At 64.5% G+C, this 22,117-nt stretch overlaps 1 protein-coding gene across 2 annotated transcripts; it reads right to left on the bottom strand.

Annotated features, from left to right (window-relative positions):
- Nucleotides 1-5,640: 5,640 nt before the first annotated feature.
- Nucleotides 5,641-21,864, bottom strand: FGFRL1 (fibroblast growth factor receptor like 1). Of its 2 annotated transcripts, none has more exons than XM_045528312.1 (7): nucleotides 21,791-21,864; nucleotides 20,056-20,153; nucleotides 9,285-9,557; nucleotides 8,057-8,137; nucleotides 7,664-7,948; nucleotides 7,219-7,572; nucleotides 5,641-7,003 (listed from the first exon to the last, which is right to left on the bottom strand). In XM_045528312.1, the coding sequence occupies exons 2-7, from the start codon at nucleotides 20,135-20,137 to the stop codon at nucleotides 6,555-6,557; spliced, it is 1,524 nt and encodes a 507-aa protein (XP_045384268.1). In that variant the 5' UTR covers nucleotides 20,138-20,153; nucleotides 21,791-21,864; the 3' UTR covers nucleotides 5,641-6,554. The 2 variants fall into 2 exon arrangements, with proteins under 2 accessions (XP_045384268.1, XP_045384267.1); XM_045528311.1 differs by lacking the exon at nucleotides 21,791-21,864 and adding an exon at nucleotides 20,692-20,789.
- Nucleotides 21,865-22,117: the final 253 nt, after the last annotated feature.

Raw genomic sequence — 22,117 nt, 5'->3', positions numbered from 1 at the left:
AAGAAAGAGAAAAAAATAGAGGAAAAAGCTGTGAACAGAGAAGGATTTTCCTCTGTGAGCCTGGCGCCACCCTGGCCGCCCCGCCCCTCCCCAGGCCTGGGCCCAGGCTGAGGTCCCGGGCTGCTGCTCCATGCTGTGGGGCAGGCATGGGCTCACCTCCTGTCCAAGCCTGAGCTGGCCTTATCTCCCCTGGGTCACAGGGGAGAACACAGGGGTCACAGTGGCTGGGCGGCTGCCTGGGGTCTCATGCAGAAAGTTCGCCCGGCCCCGGGGGACTTGGTGTGACACAGAAGACAGTAGGGGTAGAGGCCAGGGTCTTCACCCTCTGAAGCCAGGGCCAGGAGGGAGTTGGGGTGGCGAGCCCAGGACTCCCCACCTTCCTACCACATGTCAGAGGGTCAGAGCCCAGCCAGGCACAGGCCACGTCAGGTGACCGCTGGCCATCAGAGCTGACCACTGCACTTACTACAGCCAGATGCGGGGTCACACGTGGGCTGTGGGGCCTCGCGGGCTTGGCAGGCCGCCCCCTCTCACTGGGAGGTTCACGGAGGGCCGATGCACAGGGGCCCAGGCCAGTAGAGGGGACCGGCCCGCCCACATGTCTATGGCCACCCTGACCACACTGCTTAGCCAGAAAGGCAATCTGTCACTCCATCAATGGGTCCTGCCCACAGCTAGGTGGCCCGCCTGTTCTTGGAGGTACAAACCCACCCACCCACTCGCAGCCCCGGTCCCCGGGGTTCCTGCTGGTTGGAGAGTCCCAGCTGAGGAGACGGCAGCCTCAGGTAGGCGGGGGCTGGAGGAACAGGAGTCAGCGCTGTCCAAGGACAGGCGTAGCCAACCAGCCCCAGTGCCCACCCTCTGCCTGGTGCTGGAGGCCCTGGACCCTGCCCTCCCCCGACCCCGGAGTCCGTGGGCTCCTCTCCCCAGGGCCTCCCTGCTGCAGCCCACCTGCCCTGCCCCCACCAGCGTGGACCTGCAGTGGGAGAGGCCGGGACCCATCTCTGCCCAGCTTCCTCCATTTGCCTGCCCTCTGCTGCTCCGCTGTCCTTGCCCCTCTCCAAGGGGAGCCCCCCGGCCCCAGACAGCCCCCAGAGGCAGCCTGGGGCTCACGGCAAGCCCCTCTTCAGCTGCGAGGGGAGCTGTGGGGCTGCAACCACCCAGTTCCTTGGGGGCCCAGGCCCACCCCCCCAACTCTCACCCCCCTGACTTGGGATAAGCCGAGTACCGCCCCCTGGCCAGCTGTTGGCAGCTGTCACCACCTGCTGGCCCTCAGCCAGATGCTGGCTGCTGTCTCAGCAGGGAGCGGGTAGGGCAGGCAGCTGGCTCGGGGCCTGGGGGTCCCCCCTTGACAGCTCTTACCTGGGGCTGCAGCAGACCCAGGTCAGTCCCCTGGAGGGGACTCTAAGTGGTGGGCATCTTGCCCAATCTGGCCCCAAGGTCCGCTCCCCAGCTCTACCACCACACCCACACAGAGGACCGCTCCCCATGGGGGCCCAGGGGTCTTGGTCGGGCAGTGCTAAAGGACAGTGCCAATGACGGGGCCTGGCCCCCTGGGAGCCAGGGTGTGAGCACTCAGGACACCCTAGGAACCTAGTGTGGCCAGGCAAGGGGCTGGCGGGAAGGGACACAGCACGCGGGTCCAGCCCAGACCCAGTAGGGCAGCACAAGTGACTGTCAACATGGTCCTTCCCTGATCCAAGCAGGGGGGCGCCTTGACGCCTGAGGGGTGGGGGTGAGACAGGGCCTGCCTATCACACTGGTGCCCAGCCGTGGGCCCTGGGTGTCACCAGAACTGGTCTGCAGATGAACGGGACACCTAGGCAGCATGTGGAGGGCGCCCACCTCCAGGTGCTTCCCCAGAGCCGCACCTCTGCGGCACATGGACACGACCTCCGGCCCAGGCAACTCCCTGCTCCCTCCTGGGCTCCCTGCCTGCAAGGAGGCCCTCGGGCCTGGGGCAGCCCTGTGAGGCCAAGACTTCCTCCACTTCAAGAGGCCACCGGAAGCCCCAGCCTCGGCCAAACCCACTCAGACCCAGCTCTGCTGTGGGGGCTCGAGGGACAGAGAAGCCAGCTCAGTCAGCAGAGGAAGCAAGAGATGACCAGCCCTTGGCCACAGCCTTGGGCAGACAAAATGCCCCTTGGGCAAATATTTTTTTCATCAGTCTTGTGAGCCCTGAAAATACATCTGCAACTCCAGGGCCCTGAGGCCCTAGGGACACAGCACCTGGCTGGTCCCCGGGCTGCCCCTTGACCGGCTTCTCCACCCTGTCCTGACACCTGCTGGCCAGGAAACCAGCTCACTGCTGGTCACACACGTCCCGGAAGGGATCTGGCCGGGCTGGCCGGGTGCTGTCTGGGCTGGGCACCCCACGCGTCAGCCAGGCACAGAGGGAGCCCACGGTCACCAGACCCAGCCTGCCTGGCCACTTCACTGGCCCTCTTATGGTCAGTGGCCACAGACCTGCCCATCCAACATGGCAGTGCTCCACTGAGCCCCTTGGTTTCCCAGGACGTCCAGAAGCTTCTCCGGGGAGGGGAATGCAGCCCAACATCCCAGCCTGGCCCAGGGAACCCAGCTCCCCACATACACCTGGCCCTGTGGGGTCCCTGACTCTGTCCCCAAGGCCTGCAGCCCCTCCACAGCTGGCCTGGCCACGTGTGACCCAGCCTCATGCCCTGGGCTTGCCGAGAGGCCCTTGTGCTTCTGAATCTCCCAGGCTGGGCCCTCCACCCACCCCAGCCCCTGCACCAGGTGCCGCCCTGCGTGGTCCTGGCCCGTGTCCCACAGCCAAGTTTGCTGTGCCTCGACTGCACGTGCCCCTGTTCTATGCTCTGGGTCCTCCATGCCCCTGTCCTGAGTGCCCGGACCCCACCCACAGCCCCAGCCAGGCCCTCAGACCCACAGGCCCATGGGGGTGGGGCCATCCTGCAGCCCTTCATCTCTGCCTTGTGCCACTACCCCCTCCCTGGGCATCAGGCTCAGGCCCCCCCTCTGGGACAGCTGCGGCCACTCGCAGACACCCCTTTGAAGCCAGGAGGGCTGGGTGGGGGACACACTCAAGGGGTCAGAGCCTGGGCTGCTGGGCTTCACAGGGAAGCAGCTCATCGTTGCCCAGCACCTGGCTCTGCGCCCAGCACCCCGGGACCTCTCCCTGCCAGTCCTCACCCAGGATGCCGACAGTTCCCTCCCGAATGGCCTGATAGAGGCCCCTCCCAGACAGGCCTGGCTTGGGGTCACCCTGAGGACACAGCTTGGTCCCCTCCTCTGACACCGAGACTGGGACCCCAAGGGGGGGATCCTGGCAGAGCTGGGGACACAGACAGCTGTGCCTCTGTCCCTGTGGTGCTGGGGGCCCACTGACCTTCCCGTGGTGGCCAAGGGCGCTCAGGGCCTGGCCTTGTCTGCATGGAGGGTGACGGTGGCAGGCAGGGGAAGGCCCAGGGCACAGCCCCTCTGTGGGGTGCTGGCCACCACCAGGCTCCTCCTTCAGCCCTGGGACCCCAGCCTTGGACACTGTGCCCCCACCCTGCAAGGGTGATGCCCACAGGCTCCCTGGATCTTCCAAGAGCCTCCCCCCAGCATACGTGTTCCCTCTTCCCAAGGCTGGGAGCCCCCCGTGTGGGGGGACAGGACATCCGGGTGACAGGTGCTACGGGTCAGGCATGGGTGTGTGGGTGGGCAGAGGGGTACAAGAGCCCCCTCATTCAGATGCTCTGCCCAGGTAGGCCCCTACACCCCAGAAACATCATCCCCTCCTCCATCCTGTCGGCCACACCCCAGGACACCCTGTGCCCCACCTCCCCACTCACATCCTCAAAGCATGTAGGACTCGTGCCCCCGACCCCCCTGCTATCCCTGCATGCGTGGGGAGGGAAACACTGTTTCATCCTTGGAAACATGGGGGTGCGGACCCGAGCAAGCGGGGGTGCAGGGCGGCCAGCGCACCCCTCTGTGGTGGGGGCTGTGGTCACGGGTGTCTGCGTGGGGCAGAGGCAGGGTCAAGCTGGAGACAGTCCAGAAGCAGACGGGACTTGGGGACAGGGCCCAGGGCTTGACTTGGGCTGGGGCAGCCAAGGGAGAAGGGTCTGGAAGCTGCAGGGGAGCAAGGAGGCACCGAAGCCCTCCAGGCAGCCCCTGAGGAGGGTGCAGGAACAGCTGAGGGGTCCGAGCTCCAGAGCCATTGTGCTGGGCGGGCCCAGCCCACCACCCACCGTCTGTCCTCAGGACCCCTGAAAGGGCCCTCGGGGAGGCATCCAGGGGCCAGGCTAGTCTCACAGGAACCCAGGACCTGCGCCTCTGGTTCTGCTAGGCCCGTCCTGCAGAGAGCCAGTCAAAGGCCCCATAGCACATTAGCCACAGCCTCCCTGGGCAGGCACAAGATGGGTCGGTTCACAGGGCACCAGCTCCAAGGGTGGCCCTTGGATGTGTGGATGGGCCTGGGCCTCAGGCCAGGAAGGGTGCAGGTCTGCAGTCCCAGGGTCTCCTGCAGAGGTTCTGGGAGGACTGTGCTCTCAGGCTGCCACCCTTGGGGAGGGGCAGCTCATCTCCTGTGACCCACAGATGGCCCGCCGCCCAAGGTCTCCCGCCGCCCAAGGTCTCCCACCCCTCCCCCACTCCAGACTGAAACCCAACCAGGCGACAGCCTAAAGCTGATCCTGTCTGGAGAACATCTGTTGGTCACCAGCTGCAGGCCGCCTGGAGGTCCCGCTCTCCCCTAGCCACTGTGGCCGGGCCTCCCTCAGCATCCACAGCCAGCCCCACACCAAGGGGCCATTGGCCAGGGCCTGCCCCGAAGTCAGGACCACCCCTGTGGGGCTTCCCTCGGGGCACAGGAGTAGGGAGGCTGGAGGATGGGGTCCGGCCCTGATCACATGGGGTCATAGCTGGGGGTGTGTGGAGGGGGAGGGGGCCCGGGCTGGGGAGATCTCCCAACACTGCCAAGAGGCCCCTTGTCATCTGTGGAGCCAGGCAGTGCCCTGCACACCAGCAATCCTGAGGCCACTCCCACTGCACCTTCCATGGCGATAGGGACGCAGCACACCTCACATCAGTGGCTTTGCCAAAACCTGCATGAGGTGTCGCTGAAGAGGCTCTGGAACCCCTGGGCAGGCAGGTGTCCCCTGGGAAGAGCTGGCAGCCCTGACCCTCCATGTGTCACTTTGGTGACACTCTCATGCAGCCAGAGTGGCAGGGAGGACACTCAGGTGGAGCCCTGGGGACAGAGGTGAACTGAGCTCTCAGGAGCCACTCCACTGAAGCCCCATGAGGTGGACCTGGGGCCCTGTGCTGAGGGTCAGGGGCCGTGCACAGTGTGGAGAGGGGGTGCCACTCGGCCAGGGGTGCGGGGTGTTGGCCTGGCCAGGCGTGCAGGCGGCGCTCCACACACAGAGCCCAGGGTGGGTGAGACACCCAATGATACCCTGAGGCTCAGGAAACCCAAGTCCTCTGCTGGGAGGCACTGACGACAGTCCCCAGTTCTCAGCCCCTGCGGCCTCAGGCCAGCGACAGGACTCCTCTGGCTGCTGGTTCCGGAAGCCACGCCTGGCAGGCAGGCATGCACGCGTGAGCACATGTATGTGCATGCAGGCATGCTGGCGTACACCACACACGCAGACACAGGCAGAAACACCAGTGTAGAGGGAAGGAAGCACACTTTCATGTTTAACAAAATAAATTAAATATACGAGGCTTCAGCTCAAACTCTATATAAAATTACAGAGGTCTGTGGCCACCACGGGCAGTGGGTGGTGGGTGCCTGGCCCCAAGGGGTGGGGACATGCGGCATGGCTACAAGGCCAGACTGGTCCTGGGCCTCAGGAGAGGACAAAGTCCCCGCGACCCAGCCCTCCGCCCATCATTATTAATATTCTCTTAATTCCTTAAATATAAATATCAAGGCCCCTTCCCTGGCAGCGGGAGACAGGTGGGGAGGAGCAGGGAGCTGCCTGCCGCCCTGCTCTGCCCTTGCCTGGGCCCAGGGCACCAGTGGACCCCTGGGCACCAGGGCAGGCGGCAGAAATAACCACCTAGACCAGGCAGGGACACAGGCGGGAAGGGGTGGGGAAATGACCATGGCCATCGTGAAATCCCCCTCACGGGGCTGGAGAAGTTCCTTCATCAACGAGCCCATCACCACATGCACAGTGCAAGTCACACAGCACACAGCTTCCTGAAGGCGGCTGCCCCTGTGTGTGCGTGTGTCCAGGCAACACGTCTGTGTATGCTTGTTTGTGTGTCTGGGCAACGTGTATGTGCATGTGTCCAGGCAATATGTGTATGTGCGTGCATACCTGTGTCCAAACATGTATGTATGTGCGTGTGTGTCCGGGCAACATGTCTGTGTGTGCGTACATGTGTGTCTGGGCAACATGTCTGTGTGCACGCACATGTCCAGGGCTTTGTGTGCCTCACACAGGGCACTGCAGGGTGCTGGCCACACCTGCCGTGGTGGGTCCACCGTCCTCTTTGCGCTCTGCCCCCTGCCCCCTCCAAGCCACCTCCTGTCTGCCCTCGGCCCCAGCGCCCCGGCGCTCCGCACACGCTGCCGTCTAGCACTGGTAGTGGATGTGCTGGTGCTGGTGCACTTTGCCCTCCACGTGTGAATGCGTATGTGAGTGCGTGTGTGTGTGCGTGTGGATGTCCGTGTAGAGTTTGGGGTACAGCTTGGGGCCAGCAACTGGGCCTGGGCCCAGCAGGAGCTGGGGGGCTGCCGGGGGCCCGAGTTCCTCACACAACCCCACGCCAGGGCCAGGGTTGAGGGCAGCTGATGCAGGCAAGTCCTTGTCCCCACCGCGGTCACGGGCCGTCCCAGGCGGGCGGTGCCCGGGCATGGAAGGGGCAGGTGCAGGGGTACACGGCTTCTTCTTGGCCTGGCAGAGCCACAGGAGCACGGTGCCCAGGATGAAGACGGCGCCGGCCGGGATACCGATGACCACAGGCCATGGGAGGCTGGTGGTGGAGGATGAGGGGGCCACCGGTGGCCCTGGTGGCTTCGGGTCTGCAAGAGAGACAGAGGAAAAGAGGTGGGGAGAGGAACATTGCCACAAAGACAGGGAGCGCGTGCCTGAGACCTGCCTACGTGTGCATGGCAGGGACAGCACCCCGGAACTGCCCTGCCCGCGTGGCCCAGGGAGGGAGGGGCCCCATCCTAGTCGGCAGCATGCCAGGACAGTGGTGGGCGCTGTGTCAGCGTGGGGTGGGCGGCCCACACACCTGGCAGCACGGTGAGGAAGGCGCTGCGGAAGCTGTAGCCCATGGTGTTGGCGCCCAGGCAGATGTACATGCCGGCGTCGTCCTGGCGGGCCCGTGTGATGAGGAGCTTGTTGAGGTAGGAGCCGTCCGGCCGCGACCACACGTCACCTGTGGGCAGCACCACAAACTTCTGGCCGCCCACGTCGATGGTGGAGTTGTGGCGGCCCTCGGCGCCGTACTCCACCCGCTTCAGCCACTGGATCACGGGCTTCACGTCGCTGCGCACCTTGCACTGGAAGGACGTTGTCCCCCCAAAATCCACTGTGGTGTTCACGGGGTGCGTGCCCGTGAGCACAGGCTTGGAGCGGGTCCTCTCTACAGCAGGGACACAGCACTTTGACACGGCTCCCAGGCCCGCCAGGCTCCCCAGCCACACCAGGCCCCCCGGCCCCAGCCCCACACTCACGGATCACGTCCACCTTGTAGGTGGCATTGATGGCGCCCGCCCGGTTTGACACGCGGCACGTGTACTTGCCGCTGTCCTCGGGCCGCAGGTTCTTCAGGCTCAGCGTCCACTTCTTCTTCCTGTGCTCACTGGCCTCTGGGCGTGTCAAGGCCTGGTCGTCCTTCATCCACGTGATGTCGGGCCGCGGATGCCCACTGGCCACACACTTTAGCCGCACAGAGCTGCCCACTGGCCGTGCAATCACCCGGCGCCTCATCTTGGAGGGCTGTGTGAAGCGAGGCCGTGCTGTGGGATGGGGTGGCATCGAGGTCAGAGGCCACAGGTCCGTGGGGTACCAGTAAGGATGGGTGCCATCCCATCCCCATCCCCAGCAGACCCCAACTGCATGCTCACCCCACTGCTGGCTGGCTGGGTCCTCTTGGCCCCCGGAGAAGCCATCAGGTCCCAGGCTCTCCTTCCCTGGGCTGATGTCATCTGCAGACAGAGGGAGGACCCGTAGGGAAGACAGGTGAGGGGGTCCCAAGGAGCCCCCACCAGATTGCATCACAGCCCCCTAAGCAGACCAGTGGCACACACGTCGCAGAATCCCAGGGACAGCTGGGCAGGTGACCCTGCAGGCGGGGGTGTGACTGGAGGGCCAGCCCCCCTACCCTGGCTCCGGGGGGTCTGCAGGACCAGAGAGGGGGCCAGCCCGGCGGCAGCTGCAGTAACCCTAGCCCACATCAAGGGGCCGAGGGCTTGGCAAACAGACGTGGCTCACATACCGCCTGGTCATCGTTCCCTCTGAAAGGACGGAGGGAACGGTCGCAGTATTCCCACTGCACACCCAGAGGAGGCCCTTGGGGCCCACGTCGGGCAGTGCCGGGGCAGGGCACGGCACGCTGAGGAATGTCTCCTCCGCCCACCCTGTGACAGCCGCCCACCCTGTGACAGCCGCCTCCTCCACCAAGACTGGGACCAAGGGCCAGACTGTCTCAGGCCACCCCAGATGCAACTGGGGGTGTGGGTCAGGCTCCTCCACCATGAAAGGGGCCAGCCTGGCTCCTGGGAGCCCCACCCAGCACCCCACACCCGGGGAGCCTGGTGGGAGCCAGGCGGGTGCAAGTGCCGGGTACCAATGTGTGGAGGGCGTGTCGACAGGACACCTGTCCATTCCCCAGTGCCCAGGCCCCAGGGGCAGAAGAGAACAGAAAGGCCATTCGTCCCGGCGGCCCCTCTGAACTCTGAAACCTGAGCCTCAAAGTCTCAGCCGACGCCAAGGCGCACCCTGCCAAGCCCATGGCCCCACCCAGGCCTTCAGTGGGACCACTGCCTGGGCCTCACACACCTCCACTGCCCCCAAGGAGGGGCCCCAAGGCTGGGGCCTGGGGAGGAGAGGGGCCCAAGGCTGTCCTAGGGGACCCAGTCTGGGGGCAGTGACACAGTCAGGCCCTCCTGGGTCCTGTCCAGGCACTGGTGGGCCAAGTATAGGCTGAACAAGTGGGGTGAGTCAGGGCACACAGGGCAGATTTGCTGCCTAAGGCTACGTTGGCTCACCTGCCCCAGGTGTGGCTCCCCAGGGCACCTGCTGCCCTCTTGCACACCCCCTGCCCAGGTGACCTCTGACCAGCCAATGACTGACCCATCACGATGAGGGTGTAGTTGACACTGAGGCTGCCAAAGCCATTGGTGGCCTTGCACACGTAGATGCCAGCATCCTCGGCCTCCACTTCCTTCACTCGCAGGCCCTGGGGTAGTACGCGGAAGCGGCTCCAGCCACTGTGGATTGTGCGGCCATCCTTGGTCCACATGGTCAGCGGTGGCGGGTCCCCTTCCACTGGGCACTGCAGACGTACGGTGCGGCCCAGCCGGGCTACCTGCCTTGGGACCACCTTGTCTGCCATCCTTGGAGGGCCTGCAGGGGTGACAGAGGGCGCTGTCAGGGAGGTGAGGATCAGCAGGAGTCCAGAGTAGCAGTGGGCACAAGAGGGACCCGCGGCTCCGTGTGGCGCTGGGAGCTGGGGTTCCACCTGGCACCCGCCCACGACAGGAAGCAGAGGCTGAGCATGCGGCCCTCTTCCCAGACCACAGTGCCCGCGTCCACCCAGCACCCACCAAAGCATGGGGAACAGACCTAAGCCACTCCAGCGACTCTCTGTGTCCAGGGCGGCCCATGAGCCCGGAAGCAGGCTCTCCTTGAAGGAGGACAAGAGCATAGTTTCCACCAGGGCCAAACACAGCCTGACTCAATAATCCCTTTAAAGCCACAAACCAAGAAAGAGGGTCCACTTCCCCGTCACACAGGGCTGGGGCCTCAAGGACGAGGTGGCTCCAGGGCACAGAGGTCCCAGGCCCTGCACTCTGACACCTACCACCGCAAGAATGCCAGTGCTCCCCGGGGCCCCTCGTGCCAACCCCACCAGGTGAGGGGCCACAACTTCATGGCATCACCCAGGTCGCCAGAGCAGCTTGCCCAGGCGAGACAGCCAGGTGTGCCCTGCAGGCGTGTGCACAGGCATGTGTGACTTAGTCCGCGAGGGCACCGGTGTGCCTGCTGTCTCTGTGTCGGGTCTGGCAGTCCACGTCTGTGTCTGCCTGTGTACGTGCCGCCCGGGTCTGAGTTCACAGACAGCATCTGCCTAGGTCTGTCTGCCTGGCCCTCGCCCATGCCTTCTCAGGTGGCTTAACCTCCAGGGGGCCTGACCCCAAGGCCCTGGCAGGGCGTGTGGGTCTGGAGAGGGCAGTGGTTGGGAGGTGGGCCCCGGGACCTGCAGGGCTCCTGTCCAGCTGGCAGCCTCCTAGGCTACACCTGGGGGGTAGTTTGGCCCAGGGAGCCGGCCCTGCAGTGTGGGGGCCACATGAGGAGGGACCCACAGCAGAGAGGCCGAGGCTCTGCGAGGCTGCCCACCCACCAACCGTTGCCGAGAAGCTAAGTCCAGGGCTGAGGCCATGGCTTCCCTCACCAGCAGAGAGAAGCCCACTCCGCCCTTGCCAACCCTGGCTGGGCCTGCATCCCATCACCCTCTGCCCCGCCGGGGGCATCTGGGTTGCTGGCTGGACTGGTGGGCTGGGAAGGTGGGTCCCATACAGATAGACCCTGCAGGTGTCAGAAATGCAGGCAGACCTAGGCCCAAACGGTGCTCCTGGGGGAGGTGCCCCTCGGTATGTCTGCTCCCAAGACCCCACTCACCAGCCCGCTGGCGAGGGGTGTCTACCCTGCACTGCAACTGCCCTGGCCAGGAGGGCCAGCACCCAGGCAAACATCCCCAGGCCCAAGGCGCCAGAATGCTGTCAGGAAGGGGCCTGAGGGCGGCATGTGTTTTTTGTTTTTTTGTTTTTTTTTGAGACAGAGTCTCGCTTTGTTGCCTGGGCTAGAGTGAGTGCCGTGGCGTCAGCCTAGCTCACAGCAACCTCAGACTCCTGGGCTTAAGCGATCTTTCTGCCTCAGCCTCCCAAGTAGCTGGGACTACAGGCATGCGCCACCATGCCCGGCTAATTTTTTCTATATATATTTTAGTTGGCCAGATAATTTCTTTGTATTTTTAGTAGAGACGGGGTCTCGCTCTTGCTCAGGCTGGTCTCCAACTCCTGACCTTGAGCGATCCACCCACCTCGGCCTCCCAGAGTGCTAGGATTACAGGCGTGAGCCACCGCACCCGGCGGCATGTGTTTTTAATAACCAGCCAATACCTCTACACACAACTACCAGCTGGCTCCGTGACCCGCCTCGGCAAGCCTCATCCAGACGGCAGCCATGGGCATCTTCAGAGATTGAAGCAGCGGCTTCCATTCTGATCTCCCTGTCTGGGGACAGGGACACTTGCAGAGCTCCCTGTGCTGCCCTTCTGGAGCCCACTCCTGTCTGGTGGTGCTGGGGCTGGCCCCCCTTGGATGGAGGGAGCTGATAGCCTGCGGGGAGGTCCAGAGTCTCCCGGTCTGCGACTCCAGCTGGCACCATCCCGGCCCTGCTGGGGGCTGGGCTGTGGGGACAGGGGTTTCCTCCCAGCTTCAGCCCCCCTGGCCTAGCCCACTCCCCTGCCTCTCTGGGACCCTCTCCCCTGATTCACATCTCCTCTACTCAGGACCCTCCTGGCCCCACTGTGGGCCCCAGGCCAGTGCCAGCCAAGGTCCCCAAAGCCAGCAGCCCCTCCTCACCAGGCCCCCTGGATGGCCAGCGCACCTCTGCCCATTCGGCTCCCTCCATTAGCCACCCAGGGAGGCTGGGCAGTTCCAGTGCAATAGTCGCAGCGGGAGGATCTGCAGGGCCCATGGACACACAGCCGCCTGACCCCCCAGCCCTCCAGTGTCCCGGCCCCACCCCAGGCAGACCCTGACCGACATCTGTTGCTCCTAAAACTCCCCCATCCACAGGGCCTTCCAGGCTGCAGGACCTGCCCTGCCTGTGCCTGCTAGGCAGACACCCGGGCACAGGCCTCGCACACATGCACACGCCATGCACACAAGGAAGTAGCAAGCGAAAGACTGCCCAGCCCTGTCCTGATCCTGCACCCCAGAAAGGAGCCCACCCCAGTGGCAGAGAAGCCCCAGCCTGGCTGTGCTGCAGGGAAGGGTCACCTCCAGCCCCACCCACTCCCTGCCCCAGGCAGAAGGAAGAAGTTTAGGGCATCTACAGGGAAGAAGGAGAGGACGGGCACAGATGGAGAGGTCAGGACCCGCCCACGATCACTGTCAAGAACAGGGGCACAGACAAGTGACCGCCAGACTGCCAGATTGCCGGAAATGTGGCCCCCAGGGCAGCCTGCATGCCCTGCAGCAGCAGGCCAGAGGAGCCAGCCTTATCCTAAAGCAAACAGCCCTCCCCTCCCCTCCCCTCCCCCAGGGCCAGCCCTGCCCCTACTCTACCCCCACCTGGGCACCCCTGGACCCTGAGCAGGGCACACCCAGCAGGAAGCTTGCCCCCACCAGATTCCTGGGAATTCTGGCTGCCAGGACGCCTGCCTCAGCTTTATATTTAGCCCAGGAAAGGCAAGCCCCCACTGTTGTACCTGGACGGAGATCCAGCCACTCAGCCAATGGGGAAACTGAGGCAAGACCTGAGGCCCACGAGCACCTGGTGGGGGAACTGGCTGCCCCCTCCCCAGCCTAGGAGGAAGCTGAGCACAGGAGACAGCTCTGGGGCTGGGGCTGGGGCTGGGGCCAGCATGCCCCGCCTTGCACACACCCTTTGCCATCACGCTGAGAAGCCACCACAGGCAGGTGGCACACAGGGGAGCAGAGGCCAGGACAGGGCCTCACTGCACTGATGTGCACAGGGGGCTGAGTGTGGAGGGGGTGGGCTGAGAGGGGGCGGCCAGCATCCCTTTCCCTCCCCTCCAACCCCACCCTGCCCAGGTGTAAAAAACACAGGCAGGAAGTGGGGGCTGGTGGGGGCTGCCCAGAGCAGCAGAGCCCAGAGTGGGGCACAGTAACCTACGGGCTCACCTTCCCGCTCCTCTGGACCACGCCTACATGAGCCCAGCCCCCAGGCCACCCAGAGCTCAGGCATGTCACATACAGACCCTGTCACATGGCCCCAGACAAGTCAGGGAGGGCAATTGTCCCTAGACACATAGTCTGTCCCCAGACACATACTCTGTCCCCAGACAATGCCCCTAGACACACATTCTGTCCCCAATGTCCCCAGTGTTACCAGACACACATGGTCCCAATGTCCCCGGACTCACACTCTGTCTTCAATGTCCCCAGACATATGCTCTGTCTCCAATGTCCCCAGATCCACACTCTGTCCCCAATGTCTCAGACACATACACTGTCCCCAAAGTCCCTAGACACACACATTGTCCCAAATGTCCCCAGACTCATACTCTGTGCACAATGTTCCAGACATACACTGTGTCCCCAAAGTCCCAAGATGCACACTCTGTCCCCAGTGTCCCAGAAGTACACTCTGTCCACAGACATTGTCCAAGAAACACACTCTCCCCCATGTCCCAGATGCACACTCTGTCCCCAGACAATGTCCCAGATACACACACTGTCCCCTCGGTCCCCAGCCTCACATTCTGTCCCCAATGTCCCCAGACACACAGTTCCCAATGTCCTCAGATGTGCACACTGTCCCCAATGTCCCCAGATGCATACTCTGTCCCCAGACACTGTCTCAGAAGCACATTCTGTCTTCAATGTCCCAGACACATACTCTGTCCCTAAGATAATGACCCTGGATGCACACTCTGTCCGCAATGTCCCCAATGTCTCCAGACTCATTCTCCATCCCCAATGTCCCAGAACCACACTCTGTCCCCAATGTCCCCAGATGTACTCTGTCCCCAATGTCCAAGCACACTCTGTCCCCAGACACACACGCCATCCCCAATGTCAAGAAGCACACTCTCTCCCCAACAATGTCCCCAGACACTCTGTCACTAATGTCCCCAGATACAACTCTGTTCCCAACTTCCCAGAAGCATACTCTGTCCCCAGACACACACTGTCCCCAGACAACATCCCCAGATACGCACTGTCCCCAATGAACCCAGACACACACTCTGCCCCCAGACAATGTCTCCAGATGCACACACTGTCTCCAATATCCCCAGATGCTCACTCTGTCCCTAGACAAGTCCTCCAATGCACACTGTCCCCAATGTCCCCAAACACACACTCTGTCCCCAATGTCCCCAGACACATGCTGTCCCCAATGTCCCCAGATGCACACTCTGTTCCCAATATCCCCAATGTACTCAGTTGCACACTCTGTCCCCAGACAATGTCCCCAGACACACACTCTGTTCCAATGTCCCCAGTGTCTCCAAATGCATACTCTGTCCCCAGACAATGTCTCCAGATGCATACTCTGTCCCTAGACAACATCCCAGATGCATATTCTGTCCCTAGACAAGTCCCCCAACACACACTGTCCCCAATGTATCCAGATACTCTGTGCCCAATGTCCCAAATGTCCCCAGACAATGTCCTCAGACACAGTCTGTCTCCAATGCACACTCTGTCCCCACTCTCCCAGACACCCCCAAGGGCCCAGGAAGGGCAGTGGGGCCCTGGGATGGAGGGCTGAGGAAGCAGCCCCCTGGAGAGACAGGGGCAGGACACCCCCATGCCCACCCCTGACAGTCTTCACTGACTCAACTCCCCACGCCTCACTGTCTCCACCAGCTGAACCCTCCCCACACCCCCTCCTCCTATACCCCCCTGGGAGCTCCCATGACCCTTTGGAGGGGCCCGTCCTGGCCGCCCTGGCTCAACCCACACCCGAGCCTCTCCCCAGCCCTGTGTGCTCCGTCTGTCCAGGGCCTGGCATACAGCAGGCACTCAGGGAAGTCTGGCCAGGAGAACGGGGTGGGAGTGGGTCAGCCATGTGGACACAGAGGCAGGAGCCAGAACTGCTGACAGCTTCCCACCCTCCCACAGCCAGTGGGGCACCTCCCAGTGGGGCCTGGTCCCAGACATGGAGTGCAGGGGACCCCAGAACACAGCCCGCGGCCCAGGGGGGTGTGAGCCCAGGTGTGCAAGGACATACACTGCACATGTGCCAGTATGGCTGTGGGGGATCCAGGCCAGGACCAGGAAGTATGTTGGAAAAAGCCAATCTCACTTTCTGAAGCTGCCCTGCAATGCTCAGGGCATGAGGCCCCTGGGCCCACGCAGGGGCCCAGCCCAGCCCAGCACTGGGCACTCCCAGGGCCTCCATGGCTCAGGCCAGCAGTATCTGCCCCTCTGCGGAGCCCACAGCAGCCCCCACCCCAGGTCAGACAGGCCTCCTGACCCAGCAGGGACGACAAGGCTTGCCGGCTGAAGGTTCCCTGGGCCTGTATGAGAGTCCTTCCCTGTGGCTGAAGTAGCCACAGCATCAGGGTCATATGCCTGGCTGAGGACACGGGGACACCCCAGGTACAGACCTGCAAGGCCAGACAGACCCCCAATGTGCCCTGGGAGTGCAGGGCAAGTGGAAGCTGACAGCTGGGGTACCTGGCCCCACAGCCAGCCCCCACCTGGGCCCTGACCTTCTGACCTTGAGCTCCCTTCACGGAGGGGCTGGACAAGCGCTGGCCCCAACTGACCTCAGACATGGTGGGAGTGTGGGCATGTGGGAACCACCCGGCCAGCAAGCTGGGCTGGAAGGCGGTGGACCTGTCCATGGGGTGCGGGTGACTGGGCCCCTCCTAGAGAAGCAAAGCGGCTGGGAGGGCTCAGAGGACAGTGTGTGGACTCTGACCAGAGGGCCAGGAGAGGAGCCAGGTCTGGCCTGGCTCATAGACCTCTGCGCCTGGCCTCAGGGGGACACAGCAGAGCCAGCCCAGGGGAGAGACCCGAGGTGTCTGCCCCGCGATGACATGCCGACTGGGTGCTCAGCCTTCTGTGGCTGGTGCCCCCAACTCCCTAAAGCACCACCAGGCACCCCTGTTATGATAAGGAGATGCAGTCCTTGCTACCCACGTTCGGCCTTTACGTGGTATTGCCAGCCCACCTGGGGCACCCAGCAGAGGGGAGAGGCAGGAACCCCCAGAGACAGTGGCTTCAGGGCCCAGCACCCTCCCCAGGAATCCAAGAGCAAGAGTGGACAGTCCCCCAGGAAGGAGAGCACAGGGAACTCCCACAGGGCCCTGCTGCCTAACCAGTGCTGGAGCCAGGCTCTGCCCCACCCGGAGACACTCAGGCACACACACAGACACACGCACACATGCACACGCTCTATACACATGTGCAAGGGCCCAGGGCAAACATGGTCACCAGCTGGCCCAGGGCAGCCTCTTGGCACAAGATACACAGGATCTGCGGAGGAACTGCTGGGACCCACAGAACAGGTGGCTGCCCCAGAAACCAGGCATTCCGAGCCCGACGAGCTAGCTGGAGCACCCGTCCACCCCACTGCCCAGCAGTGTGCACCAGGTGGGCCAGCAGGCTGGGGGTGGCCCTGGGGATGCTGCCCAGCCCCTCTAGGTCTATGCCTGCTCTGGGAGCCTTCGGGTGGCACCTTCTGTGAACCCTGGCCCTGCTCCTCCTCCCCTCAGGCACACACAGGCACCAGAGTACACAGGGGATGCCACTGCCCTGGAGGGCCCACAGGCAGCACCCGCAGCCAAGACCCGCCTGCCCTAGCACCCTTCCAGATGGGTACTGGCTCAGATGGACACCCGGGCAAGCCCCATCTCGCTTCCAGATCCCACCAGGCTCCAGGCTGCCCCCACCTCACAGATACCCGCTTGCCTGGTGCAGGCCTGGGGCTCTCCTGCCTAGCACTCCCTGGAGGGCCCCGCCCCACAGCAGACTCTGACCCCTGACCCCAGCAGCCCATCACCACCTTGGAGGTATGAGCAAGGAAGTTTCCTGAGCCAGAGGCTGGGTGTTTACTGGTGCTCTGTCCACTGGGGGGACTGTGGGTCCCCAGCTGGACCACTGGGCAGCCTAGGAGCACAGAGGGAGTCAAGGGAGTCACCGTGCCCAGCCTGGGCCCTCCCCAGCCTGCCCCTCCCCTTCCCCCGCAGCTTCTGTGAATCTCTCAGGAAGAAAAGTGACTGTGCTTCCCACCAAGATGGGAAGCCCCCCGCCCCCAGGGTGTCTCCGGGGGGCCCCCTACACCATGCTCTGCTCCTCCAAGGGATGGGCACCCACCTTTCCTCCCAGGCCCGCCCTGGCCAGGTCCTGGCCTGTGGACCCCGCGGCTACAGCCCCACCTGGAGCAGGCCCTGCTCTCCTCAGGCTGAGGGCAGCAGGCTGGGCACCTGGTGACCTCGCAGGAGGGCAACAGCAGACAGAGCGAGGCGGCACTGGGTGAGCGTCATGGGCTGCAGGGATGCGGCCTGGGCCTGCCTTCCCCTCCTCATGCTGATGCACTGGGGCTGGAATTACCCGGCAAGGTGTAGCACCAGGCCCAGGCTGCCCAGAGGGCCAGTGGCCACCGCCCACTTCCCAGCACAGCCAGAGCCTCTGAGCTAGGGCTGGGTGAGCCGAAGGCTGGAGGCCACGGCTGGGGAAAAACCAACATTTCCCCTCGTCAGGGCCACGGCATAGGGCGGGTGGCTGAAAGGCGGCTGAGAGCCCGGAGGCCCATTGATTCCCGCACAATGGATAAAGGAGCCTGCGGTCGGAGTTTCCAGGCCCAGCCAAAGGCGACTTTGTTCACGGCTCCTTCCCTCCCCCCCAAGGGGACAGTGATTTATTTTCCCTTCCAGGAGTGGGGCCCTGAGACGTGCACAGGGCGGCTGGCCCGAACCTCCACCTCACAGCCGCTGGGCCCGGCTCCTGCAGGTCCACCATGGCCCGCCCCACACTGGCCAGCCCCTGCCTGGCAGGGCCTGGGGAAGGGGGCAAGGCCCCTGCAGCCTGGCAGGGGGGCTGCAATCAGCACCATGCACCCCGCCACAGCCACAGCCTCCTTCCCGGCATAGCATCCCTGGCGAGATGTCCCTGAGACTGCACCATCCCTGAAGCATGGGGCACCACAGAAGGGCACAACCCTGCCTGTCTGGGTCAGGGCTCAGCTCACCCCGTGCATGCTGGCTAGGTCCAGAGGACAGGGGAGAGTGACCTCCTGCATTGGCTGTGTAGAGACTACACCCCAGGGCCATCTGTGCAAAAGTTCAAAGGCGGCACTTCTCAGAAATACCCCAAAATGACTTCTTTCAAAGTTATTTGGGGAAGGTATTTCACGCTGAACCTCTCAAGTTCCCACTGTGAGAAACAAAATGGAAACAGAGAAAGCCAAATCCAATCTTTTTTCAAAATTGAAAAAAAGCAGTTTAAGACAAATCCACCAAGATTGTGAAACTTTGGGAAAAGGGGAACTTTTTAAACATGATCCGAGTCTGTTGATGTGCCATTTCCAGAAATTGTGACACCACAGGGAAATGGCTTTCAAAAAATAACCCAAACCCTCTACGTGCTGGTTCACCAGCCCAGCCGAAGGTCCACACTGGACCAGTTCACCAGAGCAGTAGGAATGACCTCGCTCCCGGAGTGCAGACTGGGCCTTGGGGGGAGTCCACGCTGTGCAGGGAAGACACTGCTCCCCACCCCCACCCCCAACCACAGAGGGCCCTGCCCTCAGATGCGGCTCCCTCCAGCTCCTGGTGCTGCCAGGGTCTCCGCCAGGCAAAGCTGGGCAGAACAGCAGCACAGACCCAAGGCTGGAGCCGTGGGGGCCCAGGTCGAAGGGGGTGGCCCCCTCTGGGCGTCTCGGTGAAGAGGCAGGCCCTGCCTCAGCTCCAGGCAGTGACCGTGGCAGGACAGAGGCTTCCAGAGCCTTCCTGGCCGAGTGGCCAGAGGACAGGCAGGTGTGGGTATGGGGGTGTCCAGCAGATAAAAGAGGATCCAAAGTCTGGGCCGTTGGCTGTGCGGGGGCTCACCCAGCATGGCCTGAGTGCCCGCAATGCCCAGGTTGCTGCCTGGGCCCTCAGAACAGCCGCCGGCCTGGCCACGCCTGGACAGCCCCCACCCTCCAGCCAGCCGGCCAGTCCCTGGTGAGCGGGGGGGTACTATGGCATAAGGCCCACCTGGGCTGCCGCCTGCCACCCAACACCCGAACGTGGCCATATAAGGCCAGGTTGGGCTGGGTGCGCTCGCTGGGCGGCGGGGGCGGGGTGCGAGGCCTCAGAGGACTGGTGGACAGAGCAGGGACGATCCTGAGTGGTCAGCACACCCAAAGGGCCGGCCTGGCCACAGGTCCCGCCTAGCCACAGGGGAGGCCAGCACTGCGTCCTTCTGCTCCTGGAACATGGCGGGCACGCATCACCCACACGCCATGGATGCCCCTTGCTGGGGCTAGGTCCAGGGCTAGGGCTACCCACTTGGACATCAGATGTGTGGGGACGTGCCCAGGCCATGGTGTAGCACATGCTGAGAGGCAAAGTGTGTGGCCATGCAGCATGCAGTCCTCAGGTGTCTGCCTTGAGATGGCCCCTGCTGTGCCATGATGTCCCAGTGCTCTGGGGCTCAGCCCTTCCACGAAGCCTCTACCCTGCACTGCCTGGGAAGGGCTGGGTCAGCTGGGGGGCTGTGGGTCAGGATAAGTCCCAGGCCCTGAGAGCGTCACCAAGTGTCCCCTAGCCCACCCTGGCTTTCTGGGGTCTTTGCAGATTTCCAGGGTCCTAACTGGGTCCACTCCCTAAGAATCCACAGGGTGACCAGCTGCTCTGGACTTCAGATTTGCATGTGAAAGTATGTGTGTGTGCAAGACTAGGAGTGTGTCCTGGGAGAGGGGGCGGCGAGGGCTAGAGTCCACCAGTGGCAATCGTGAGTGAGGTGAGCCCCTCGGGTGAGCTGGGGGACCCTGTGGGTGAGGTGGCCCTTGAGTGCTGGGGGCCCTGGTGAGCAGGCCGGCAGGGGCGGGCACAGGGAGCATGCCAGGCGGGCACTGTGGCAGGGTTCAGGGCCGCCGCGGGAAAGGGGCGGTGCTGGCCGAGGCCAGGCTGGCCTGGCCAGGCGCCAGGACTCACCTCGGGCGGCGGCAGCCAGTGGGAGGGCCCCCAGCAGCAGCAGCAGCAGCGGCAGCGGCAGCAACGCGGGACTCGGCGTCATCTCGGCCTGTCCAGACCTGGGGGCATTGGAGGAGCGGTCACTGAACGTTGGGACTGGGACACCACTCTCCAGCCCAGGGCCCCATGGCCGCCACCACCCTGTCCTGGGCCGGGATCAGTCGGGCCCCCTCCGTGACCCCGCTCCAGGTGGAGGAAGCCGCTGTGGAGAGAAGCTGTGGGTATCAAAGGCAGACAAAGGGTTTACACTAATTACTGGCCTCCCCCGCTATCCCCCCCTCTCCAAACACCGTCTGGATTCCTGGCGCTTGTAACTCCGACCCTGCCCGCGGGACACACAACACCGAGCGGCCCCGCAGATAATCGCCTGCGCCATTAGCGAACAAATTTGCGCTGGGGGGGGGGGACACATGGGGTGCGGGGGCAGGGGCGGGGCGCAGGGCAGCACCGCGGGCCAGGAAGGAGCGGCGGCGCATGACCGGGTCGGGCGGCCCCGCACAGGGGGCCGGGAGCCAGACCCTCCCCGCCCACGCCCCAGACCCCCGATCCTCCCCAGTCTGCCCACCCGGGGTCGCGGACGCGCGCGATGGGGCTCACCTCAGCGGGAGCTCGGCGGGCGGGCAGGCGCGCGGGCGGCGGGAGTCAGGGCTGGGCCCGAGGGGTGCGCTCCGTGGTCATTGCCGCCCCAGGCGCCGCATCCCGCCGCCCCGCGCCCCCGGGCCCGGCCTCGGGCGGGGCGGCGCTACCTGGGCACTGGCGGCTCGGGCCGGGGTCCGGGTCTGGCGCGGGCGCGCGGGGTCCCTGGCCGGGCAGGCGGCGGGGGCACGTCCGCGGGCCGGGGGCCGGGGCCGGGGTCCCGGGGCGGCGGGGCGAGGGGCCCGGGGCGCCGCGCCGCGAGGCGTCCTTCCCTGCGGGGCTTTGTCGACTCTCCCGGAGCGAGCGCCGAGCCCGCCGCGCGCCCCGCCCCGCACAACTTCTGACCAATCCGTGCGCGCCGGCCCGCCCCTCGCCCCGCCCCGGGCCCCGCCCCGCGCCCAAACTTCCCCCCAATCCGCGCGCGCGCCGCCCCGCCCGCCGGGCTCCTGGGCCTTAACCCTCGCGGTGCGGGCGGCCCTGCGGGCGGCCCTGCAGACGGGGCGGCTCCCCGGGGGCGCGGCTCTCTCCGCCCCGCCCCGGCCGGCTCGCGCGCCCCTGAGCCCGCAGGCTACTCGGGAGCAGCCACGCCCACCCCACACCCACACCCGCCCGCGTCTGGGCCTCGGAGCCCAATCCTTGGGCAGCCCCCTAGACCCCCAGAGCAGGCTCTGGCCGGGCCAAGGCCGCCCGGCCTCCGGCTAGCCCCGTCCCCAGCCTGGACTGCCTCCCGGGTAGTCCTGGGGCGAGGGGCGAACTGGACAGCTGCGGAGCGCTTCCCAGCCTGGAGGCCCGCGCCGGGGAGCCTCGGGAGCAGCTCGGGACGAGATGGGCCGCCTCAGCGGTGGGGGTGGTGGGGAAGGAGCCCTGCCCCGAGCGCCTTGGCTTACCTGGTGCCCCTGACCGAGGGCAGGTATGTTTCCACAACTCATCTGGAGGCTTCCCTGCCTCTCACTCGCTAGTGATAGTAATCATTACTAGTAATAATAGACAACAACGCCCCCTTTAATCCTGCTACCGGGCAGGTGTCCCCTGCAACAGGTGAACAGCGAAGACAGCTTACCCGCGGTTTCCCAGCCCGCACTCGGCATGTGCAGGACTCAGACCAGCCAGCTGCGGAGTCCAGCTCTTCCCGGTTCTTCCCCCGCACCGCCCGCCTGCACCCCTCTCCGCGCCCGCCCAGCACACTCGGCTCCGGGCCGCCCAGCGCCATCAGCAGGGCCTCTGCCCCGCCCGCATTCTCTCTGGCCCGAATGACTGGGCCAGCCTCCTCATGGCCTCCCCTCAGCCTGCCCAGTTTCCAGTGCCCTCAACACAAAACCCATGGCCCACCCACCTCCCATGTCTCTGCCCTGCAGCTCCCCAGCTCTGGCCAAATTACCAGCCCCTT

This window comes from Lemur catta, chromosome 17 (assembly GCF_020740605.2).
Source record: "Lemur catta isolate mLemCat1 chromosome 17, mLemCat1.pri, whole genome shotgun sequence".
Taxonomy (NCBI): domain Eukaryota; kingdom Metazoa; phylum Chordata; class Mammalia; order Primates; family Lemuridae; genus Lemur; species Lemur catta.
This window is presented reverse-complemented; position numbering and strand designations above follow the sequence as displayed.